The 10,800-nt window shown below is 39.6% G+C and overlaps 1 protein-coding gene across 1 annotated transcript; it reads left to right on the top strand.

Annotated features, from left to right (window-relative positions):
- Nucleotides 1–990: 990 nt before the first annotated feature.
- On the top strand, nt 991–10,524 carry LOC146487888 (TNF receptor-associated factor 5-like). The gene is made up of 7 exons (XM_085126044.1): nt 991–1,376; nt 2,900–2,945; nt 4,659–4,766; nt 5,687–5,965; nt 6,492–6,512; nt 7,137–7,214; nt 7,936–10,524. Exons 1-7 carry the CDS (start codon nt 1,234–1,236, stop codon nt 9,064–9,066), a joined length of 1,806 nt encoding a protein of 601 aa, XP_084982170.1. The 5' UTR covers nt 991–1,233; the 3' UTR covers nt 9,067–10,524.
- Nucleotides 10,525–10,800: the final 276 nt, after the last annotated feature.

Here is a 10,800-nt window from a genome sequence, read left to right as displayed (position 1 = left end):
CAGATGTTACACAATCTATGGCCACATCCTACAATTTGTACAGGATCCTTCATTGGTAAATGACACACCAGACATTCCCAATCCTCTGGAACTCTGTTTTTAAATTCGTAATCATACCCACCTAATTCAGGTAAATTCACAAACGCCGACATTATTATTTGTCGTTTTAGAACGAACAGAAATTTGTATTTGCGTGATCCTTTCCGAAACGCAAAATATTCGGTATCATATTGCTGTCATTCCTCGTCCAATCGATGCGTAGATAGAGTTACTCGCGTGACTCTCGATCAATCGTGTTTTTGGATGACTGCCCATTTCCACCGGGACACATTTGCATTTAGGGAAAATAAAGGCTATTCATTTTTTCTCTGGGTCCGTTGTATAAATGGCACAAAGTGCCTGGTGTGGCCGAGCATTAAAACTTCACACTTGAACAGAACATGATCAGAAATCACAACTGGCAGGAGGCAGGAGGAGAGACGAGAGCTTAGTTAAACGATTTTAGATGTAGAAAAACGTCTGCATTTTACACATTTCTTCCATTCATAGTTGGCAAATTTTCGCTTTTCAAAAACACGGGGTTCAAATTTGAAGCATTGATGGGGCCCTAAAGTTTTTGGAAAAACTGCTTGTTATTTGATTGTTTACTTGTGAGTGTGTTTTATTTGTTTGTTTTTTTTTTTGTTTGTTTGTTCTTGTTTCTTCTTATTTCTTTTTTGTAAGAAAATATACTGTTACTGTAGATTTAATCTGTAATGATGGTAGTGATCAAAATTTGTTCACCTCAATGACCTTCACTGATTTTGTGTTTCAGTGTTTAATTTGTTACCGACTAACGCCACTAACACACTGCATCACATCACCTCGAAAATTTTGTTTGGCAGCACTTTTGTTACCTTTGACGTAAGTCAAAGACAGCCTTTGTCATTAAGTTTCTGAAGATTAGTAAGCTTAATCAGCCGTTCTTGTACCGTAAGGCTGAGAGGTCATGCCCCGGAAATATTAAAATTCTATAGATGGTTTATGATTGCACACTTAGTTTCTCCGATGTAAGTTTTTCAGTTTCGCCGCATTTCAAAAAGTTTCAACCTCCTTCAGTTAGCTTCTCCGCCGAATACATATTGAAACTCTGCTATCGTGTATACCAAATTGGTTCACTGATGAAAAAATTCGCGGAAGAGGATTAAAACCAGGGTATATATTCGTCATATTCACCATCTTCAGCAGGTCGCCATGTCTGGCTACGATTACGAGTTTGTGTCACCGGTTGCAGACGAAGATTGTTGTCCAATATGTAGCAGCCCAATGAAAGAACCTGTTCAGACAAGATGTGGTCACCGGTTTTGCCGCTTCTGTTTAGAAGAATCCATGAGAAGGTAATGCAATTTGACTCGTTTACTATTTAATGTCTGAACGCAGCGGAAACTACTGGGCTAAGTTGTCAAAAACTGACGACTCGCCTTGAATCCAACATGGTGAAGTTATCGCTATGTAGTCAAACCTTTCGTTTATTCAGACTTTGTGAACTCGACTGAGGGAAATAGTTGGGACGTCTGCGTCTTAGTACTTTGACAATGAAACGATGCCGTGAGTCGAGAAGCCGTAACTTCGACGACCACTTGAGACACTTCAGTTACGGTTGTGGCGGTTGTACACACGTGGGTTGTAAACTAAAACTGAAGGCGGTCAATAAATAAGCGAATTCAAGTTCCGGGTAGCTGACACTCTATTAATCAAGGCCATTTGTGTGATTACATTAAAAAAAGAGTAGAAATGGTTGCTAAAACGGCAAATATTAACGAGATCACGTCCTTATTGTCACTTGCATGGCTATGTCCTTCGAGGCCAGTCGCTTTATTTTCTCCTGCAGACGTCTTTTAGGCATTGTGTATAGCTTTAATTGTAGCAGTTTTCTTTATCATTAAGTATCCCCATCAATACCCCTATACAGCTGTACCTTCATTATATATATATATATATATATATATATATATATATATATATATATATACAAACTTCACACCACAGTATGTTTACATTCTTCAAGAGACAATCGGGCTTCACAAACCAGGAAGTGAGTGAACTTATCACTACGTCGTTTAGTCAGCGATAATAGATTGCAAAGACTGAAAATTTACTGTTCATAATTACCTCAAAACGGATTTGATTTCCCTAATTGGCTCCAAATAATATGTCATCACGATTGCCAGCCAAAATCTTCTTTTAAGCGACGGAATCAAGGCAGAGACCAATACAATCCAACTTCGTAAGAGATTTAATGTAATGTAAAGAATTAATTAGAACATCATGAGTCCTCACGAGTTTCATAAATGCTGGTAGTGTTCCATAATTATGATTCGGATTCATACAGCGCCAAGTCCACTGTCTAGTGGAGTATTCGATAGGGAATGATCTGCTAGATGTACTCTGTAGAACGCTATGAAAACACGTACAAGACTTTTGCATGGGTTATTTTAAATGGAAACAGAAAACACTCCATGTCCTTATTATTTACCGAAACAGAGTTGAATAGGAAATGCCACTATTCACTGACCAGGCGGTAAAGTGTATTGTGGGCAGTGGTTCACTTTATTTCTGTAACATTGGCTAAACTAACTCTTACATGCAAAACCTAGTACAATACCGAACTATGAACAAATGAATAGCAAATATATTCTAGGCGGCGTTTTGGGTGGCCAGTCGAAGCACGCGTTACCGTTATACCGTTATACCGTTATACGGGCCCAACTTTGGGAACACTGGAAGCTGTTGAGGATAAAACGAGCAGTAAGGTATATTTAAGGTAGACGATTTAAACCGATTCGTAACAATTAGCGACCATTTTGGTATTTCTATTGCTCGTTGTTTACGCTTTAGAAATTGTTCTTTGTCGGCACAGGATGCCAGAATGTCCTATTGACAGAGGGATTCTCGATGCCGCAGAGGTAGGTAAATTGCAAGTGTACGTACGAGCACTGAGTTTTATCAGCGTGGGATGCTGAATAGTTAGTGAGCGTGTGTTGAAGCTTGCATTCATTCACAATCGTTATTTGTACATTCCATTTCTAGCTTCCATCATTCCAGTGTTGAGTACGAATCTTTAGCACTTTTACGGTCGAACCAGGTCAAGCGTACCCCCCTAGACTCTATTAATGGATCGATTATTTGAAAATTGAACCCATCAGTCGTTTCAAAGAATGCATTCATTTATTCCTTGTTAACGCGGATCAATGATCAAATTAAAATTCGCAGAACATAGATCCGCGCTAACAGTAAAAGCAATAGCCTGTAAAATTCAAACTATACAGTACATTTGAAGCAGCTCGTTCGTTCAAACTGTTCCTGCATGTTGTTGACACATTCATATAATTCGTTATGCAAATTTGGTCATGGCAAGAGCAAAAAGTCAAGCGCTTGCAAATGAGTCGGGCTGAAAAATTCCAATTTATCTTTCATGTATAGCATTACCTACCTTGTAGCATGAAAAAGTTTGGTATATATTATTATTTCACCAGACTGTCCATTATACGTCGACGAATAGCGCAACACATGTGCTGCCATTGTCGAAGGTCAACTGAAATGAACATCTTTCACTGTGAGTTCGCATACTTTTCGCTAAATTAATTTGCATATACCTCAAAAAGAGAACCGTTTGTTATAATAAAACACTTCCAGTCCTTTTTCATTTTTGTTTTTGAATAACTAACGGAAAAAACGCAAGTGCACAAACGTAAAATGTTCATTTAGTGATCATTAGTGAGTTTAAATTTACGCGACAGGACCCACCGTGCCCGGTGGCGAATTTTCTTTCTGACAGTACGCGTTGACTGCTGTAAATCACGAGAAATCTGTTTTTTGGAAAATCCACTGTTATATAAATCAAGAATTGCCGCTCTGAATATATTGAGAGGGGTTTTTCCCGCGGGCTTTCTGGTTTTCTGGTTTCATGCATTATTTGTACCCTGGTTCGTATAATCCAATCAGAAATCTAATTTTGATTTGAATACTTGAAACGACTAACGGGTTCAATTTTCAAATAATAGATTCATTAATAGAATCTAGGGGGGTACGTTTGACCTGGTTCGACTGTAAAGCAGGTGCTTACAACTGTTGTTAAAACTAAAAACAGAATCAAGAGCAGCAACAAACTTTTTTATATTATTACTTTTTACTTGTTTCATTTATTGTGTACCTTAGATGTTCATTTATAATACTTAATTTTCAATTACAATACATAACATCAACATGGCCGATTAAAATTGAACTTACACAAAGCGAGATTAATAAAAGAGAACTACAAGACCTTGAGATGTATAAACCAAATAATAGAAATAGACAACTAAAAAGGAAACAACGAGGCGCAAAGCGAGCAAAACAACAAAAAAAAGAAAGTTTAAATAATATCCACTTTTAAAAGTTAACAAATTGACAATAACGACAACAAAAAACAAGAAATTGACGGTGACTTCCCTTGCACCCCTCCCCCCCCCCCCAGCACTGTACATGTAAAGCTCTTATTCGTCTTTTTTCTCATTCCTCAAAATCTCGTTTTTATTAATAATATTTCCTTTTCTTGTGTCTTAAAAATGATTATTCAATAAAAAGGACAAAAAAGCCAATTTCTGACCAGATGGCTGCTTTTTTCTTTATTAAACCAGGACATATTTCCTGACAGAGCAAGCGAAAGAAAGATTCTGGACTATCAAGTAAAATGTCCCAATGAAGAAGATGGCTGCCAATGGATCGGTGAACTGAGGAGTGCTGAGGTAAACGTTTCTCTCAATCTCTCCTTTCCCTTTTTGGTCAAAGTGTTCATGAAATAGTTCAGGTTGCATCTGTACTAGAAGGTACTGAATATTTCGTTGAAAATTTTAAATGCAGTTTTCAACTTAATTCCTTAACCAATACCCGGCCGAATAAGCTGCTTTTATGATCCTATACCAGTGGCTAGATTTAAATGCTAATTTTATCAGCAGATTATGGACGGTTATGGGCTCTTTGCACACTTACTCAGAATAAAATGCTAAAAAAAACCCATGAAACTCCCAGAAGCACGTCTTCGAATAGTTGAGATGTGTTTTTCCGTTAGTCTTCCCTGAAGGTGTGTCGGGTAATACATTTAACCGTACGACCTACAGGAATTTTAATTTCAGTAAACGGGCAAAAAGGAAACCCAGATACATAGAGAGAGATCTGGGCCATATTTTCTTCACTTTGCTGCTAGTAAACAGAGGTGAAATCGGACGTCAGCGTATAAAAGTCGCCTCTGAATGCCTCCTCACTCCATATACGATCTCACCCCACCCCACCTGCCCAGACCAATGACGGCACAAGAAAAATAGATCATGACAACAGCAACTCCACACCCATCGATTTTCGATCAGTGCAATGGCTTACACCCCTTCCAATTAGTATGTGAGGATGAAGGAGACTCGGCCAATGGCTTGACGTCACCGCCCAATGACTCGATCATCTGAACTGAGATAAAGTTTTAATCACAGCCAGCATGATCTTACCAGTGATTTTAAGACCATGGTGAGTGGTTCATCCAGGGTTCAAATCCACGACCTCCCACTCAGCAGTCTGAGGCTCTATTAACTGAGCAAACCAGGTGGCAGGGCCGTGATGATAACAATTTATGATCGTTAATACAAGAAGCTCTAACCGTTGTTTTTGTTCTCCTTAGACACACACAAATAGCTGTCTCTTTGTGCGCGTAAATTGTACTAATGAAAACTGTGACGTCAGTGTGTTACGAAACGATCTTCAGCATCATCTGGATGACGAATGTCCTCAGAGGTTAATTGCTTGCCAGTACTGCCAGCTAATCTATGTTTGGTGTCTTCAAGAGGTATTCATTTATATGCTTCCCTTGTTACCCCTTTCTGAGCAACAGCTTATTCCATTTTTAGTGAAGTCCGTCATGTTTTCATTCATTTTTTTAGAAATTGTATTCGGAACCCAGTAAGCGACCACTTGGACGGCCGAAAAGTTGTTTTTTGCGGTCCACAACATTTACGGAAGGAAACCCAAATCGACGAAAGCACGGACTCGCGAGGAGGGAAACTTGTCGTGAATTGAAACATTGATGCTCCTTGCTCGCTTCATACAGTTTGTTCGAATACTAAGTGTGTTCCACTGTACTACGAACAAACGCAAACTTATGCGCACTGTTTTCAAACCTCTTTATAACAGTTTACTGTCATATCGGCTTCATGAAGGAATACATAATAAAACTCATTATATTCAGCTCAAATTTTCAGACCTATAATTTTTAAAGGAGTTTCATCAAATAGATGTGCACAATGCCTTGTAAAGGCTTCATGAACTTTATCGAAGAGTTAGTACTTTGTATAACATGTGAACGGCCTTGGTTTTAAAAGGGCGTATGCTCCCTGAGTTAACTATTTATGAGTTTTAGTTCTAGTTTGTAGGTTATGAAGCCATTCTCAAGCAGTTTGTCTATAGATGCTATGTTCCTTTTCCGTCAGGACCATTTCAACAGCAATGAGGTACGAACAGTGTACTGTAGGTGAAATAGAAGTTCAGTTGGTGCTCATGAAGGCATATCATAAAGTTCGGTTAATGAAAATGGATCGCACTGAGATAGGAAATTGTTCTTTCAAACTCGCTTCTCTGTTCCCGGGACACTTTTCAATTTCTTGTATAATGTACGCGGCATGGCAAACTAGTGGCACATTGAGCTTGCAATACATTAAGGGAAAAATGTATACAGAATATATTTTAGTTTTCATTTGTGATATAACTCGTTAATTCAGTAAATAATAACCATTGCTGGAATCCAGAGCCTCGTGTGAGGTGGGCAAAGGGGAGATGGTGGGGAAGGCAGGGGTGCAGAAAAGGTGGACAGAAAATTTGCGAAAAATAAAAACTTTAACTTTTCTGGGTGGGGGGGGGGGGGGGGGGAGGTTGCTGCTTGGTCCTTACCAGTCTTTCTCGATTTATGCCACGGAAGGCGGAACTAAACTCAAGCCCGACGAACCTCAAGGCTCAAAGATGGCAGAAATAATTCTGCGCTTTTCACAAGCCATGTGTGTAGTCTTAGGCACAATTCGATCTAATTCATGTCAGTAGTTATTGATAAGTTACCAAACTAAAAATTTTCCTATTTTAAGATAAACACTCACCTTGACAGAGATTGTGGTGTTACTGAGGTTCCTTGTTCCTATGCGCATATTGGATGTCAAGCTGTGGTAAGTTGGACTAAAAATTAAAACTTTTTTATGCTACCACTCGTAATCTTTTGTTTTAGGTTTTCTTGGTCATGTCCTGCTCATTGTCAGTTTATTTCTCAAATAAGATTTACACCTTTTCCCTCCTCCAGGAACAAAATTCAATCAGACTGGAGCGAACACAATCAAATAGCTCCAAACCGTGAAGGGTGTAATTATATACTACGCCAAACCAGGGCTCACATGAACTGCACACTATGGGTACGTTTCTTTGGGGATCCTAAAACGGATTTGTGATCTCAGATCATCTCAGATCAAAGGAACCGACGAATCCACTCTGGACAAGGATTCGTCGGTTCCTTTGATGCACCATGATCCGAATGATCTGAGATCACAAATCCGTTTTTGGATTCTCCCGAGGAAACATTAAACACCCTATGAAAATTATGGACTGCCAATTATTGAAGACACTGTCGTTTTTAAGTGACACATTTCAGATAAAGAAAAGGAAGAAAAGTCTTAGATATGGCAAACCTCCAGCTATCCAGCAATTATTAATTGATTAGTCCTTATAATAAAATTTTGATAATTGTTTATTATCCCTATTTGCCTTTGACAAATAATTATATTTTATCAAAAGAACCATGAAAATATGTAATATCTTGGTCTCCTAAAGGTTAACTTTCTTTACTTGTTTCACGTACAAGGGGCATATTTTAATAATATTTTTCTCTCTTTGAAGCTTCTCAGGAATACTCTTGGACAGCATTTACAATTCAGCATGGATACTCACTTACATTTGGCTTGTGAAAGGCTTCAGGTACTACAGGATGAATCTATCATCACAAACGAAAGGCTTGAACAGTTGGAAGCTACACTCGCCAGAAATAACAACCTTGAAGAGCTACATGATGCAATTAGCGAAAACATGGGTCGTCTGGAAGAACTGGAAGCATCTCTCGCGACAAGAAGCCAGATTGAGATGTCAAACAAAACTGAATTACAACAACTTGAGGCTAGGTTGTCTAGAAAACAGCAAGAGCATGACGAGTTGATTGAAAGCGCTCGAAGAACCGTAGAAGGGTTGCAGTCTGAAATTAAAGATGTGAAGCGAAGGCTGCAAGAGCTGGCAAAGACATCAGTAAGGACTGGAACAGAACCTCGAGTTAGCGCATCCTTAAAGATGCCGACGCTCCTTGCGCCAACTGCACCACCTTACCCGCGGCCAGCTTCACATCTGCCACGTATAGACCGCCGAATAAGGACTCCCGGATCTCAGCGACTGGCAGACACCATGGAAGATGGTAGTGAAAATATGAACGAACAGAGACAACAGGAACTTTCTGCTTCAGCCTCGAGCGCGTGTCCTCAAGAGCTATCGCCTGAAATTTGTGTTAGTAACAAGTTCATCTGGAAGTTTACCCAATTTGAGGACTGTCTGCAGAAAGCAAAGTATGGCTCCAGGACGTATTATCGCAGTAATCCGTTCCAAAACGGTCCATACGGTTACAGGATGTGTGTGGAATTCCATCCTAATGGGCTGAATGAAGGATGGAACACACATTTGTCGATATTTGTTTGTCTTTTAAAAGGTCAATACGATGATATATTGACCTGGCCTTTCAAACAGAAGGTAACAATCACGCTTATTGACCAGCAGCCAAATCTGAGTCTGAGAAGAAATATCCAGATGACAAGTCTTCCACGGAGCAATTCCCAACTAAGTCATCAGTGTTATTGCAGACCCTCAGAATCGACTACAGGGAATGTGGCGTTCGGTTTTAGCAAATTCATGTCACAAGAACGTTTGAAAACTAGACGCTTTCTTGTAAATGATACCATATTTATTTGCGTAGAAGTTGATCAGTCTTGAATGCCGTTTAGTTTTGAATAAGACTGTCAGAGATATTCGGCTCTATGACAGAAATATAACAGTTAGTTTGAAAAAGTGTTTAGCTATTATGCTAAACAACGGCAAACTAATGATAATTGCTTTGATATTGCCAGCAAAGGTGAGATTGTTTGGGATGTTCCCCGGTGCTAACACCATTAGCAATGTATGCCTGTAGGTCAAAAATTTGTGTTTCTGGTGATCTATTAATGTATTTTCTTTTCCATGGTCAGTAGTCTAGGGGGGACTTAATCGTGCTGGTGCTCACTGATTCTCATATGTACTAAATGACGCCCATCTCCAATACACCCAACCTGAGTCGGATCGACTATTCGTCGAGTCGATTCGTCTTACCGGAACTAACTCAGGTCACCATATTCAAAACGAAAGTGAATTCGTATTGCTGGACGTTAGCAGGCAAAGCTACAATAGCAAGAGAAGGCTGTTGACAATTTTGACGGATCGTGACGGCCCGACACAGCTAAGTCGATCCGTCGTTCCAGGTCACGTCGAGATAGCGTATTCTTGGCAAGCAACAAACAATTTATAATGATCGCTCTAAATGAGGGTGCGACACAGCTACTTAGGATTTTAAAAATTATTTTCAATTGCTTATATTTTTTGCCGTGCTGCGTTTATAATAGATGCACTGGCATAAAATGGACAATCACATTCTGCAATAAAACAGGAGCTGGATTCTTGAAAGTCTCAAAACTTTCCGGATCGGATTAGTAATTTTTCGAACTGAATTTTTATTGCCGGGTTTTAGCCGGTAATCTAGTGCAAACTTGCCCAATGAGTTTCAGAAAACTGTCAACATTTTTTAATTTAGCGGTGTCTGTGTTGATCAAAATTGTGAAGATAAACTAGTGACCAGGCCGTAAAGGTATCAGATCTTTTAGAGAAACTAACCTGAGTATCAGGCCTTCCTAACAGGAGGGGGGAGGGGGAGGGGAGAGGATGGTCAGGCTATAGAGAAACAGGCCCCACGTTTGACAATTTTGACCTGACCAGTGTAACTCAACGATGTTTTCCGCACCAAACTGATTAAGACGCTTCTCTTTTACCGGACACATGAGTGGAGCTCAGGCTTAAGATATGATATAATACTGTGACTTACTGATGAAAAAACTTGACAAAGTAATAATTTCCTTATTACTATGGGATTTATCGCGTTTGTGAAAATTAAATCTTACAGAATTCGTCTCCCCCGCTTAATAACCTACCCAGAGTCCTCAGGCTCTTTGGGCAGCCTCCAGGAGTGACTCTAGGGAAATCCAGGGAAATCCAACACCTCAGGCCTTTTGGCCAGTAGTTGGTCGCCAGCAAGAGATTCTGGGGAACTGGAATTTTATTACCATAGGATTTCTGCGGTAAAACAATGCAAAGCCGTTACGGGGCAGCCAATCAATTTTTTTTTTTATCTTTTTCGAATTCGCTAGAGTATAAATTATGGGTGCGAGATTGGGGAAATCGAAAAATATATATATATTATTTTTTTTTTTTGAATTGGCTGCCCTTAACGGTTCTCTTCTCTGCAGAAATCGTTAGGTAAAAAAAATCCATTATTTGGCGACCAACCGCTAGCCAAAGAATCTTCGCACTTTGAAAAAGAGTGATGGCCTGGGTCGAGAGTAGCTGCCCAAGCGATTGTGGGAAGGTTTGGGGGGACGTTGGCTATTATCTTCGCATTTTTGCGTCCCCCCAAACAATCCC

The sequence above is a fragment of the Pavona decussata genome, unplaced genomic scaffold (genome assembly GCF_977016875.1).
Source record: "Pavona decussata unplaced genomic scaffold, jaPavDecu1.1 SCAFFOLD_13, whole genome shotgun sequence".
In the NCBI taxonomy this organism is placed as follows: Eukaryota; Metazoa; Cnidaria; class Anthozoa; order Scleractinia; family Agariciidae; genus Pavona; species Pavona decussata.
Note: the sequence above shows the minus strand (reverse complement) of the source record. Positions and strands in the feature narration are given on the sequence as shown.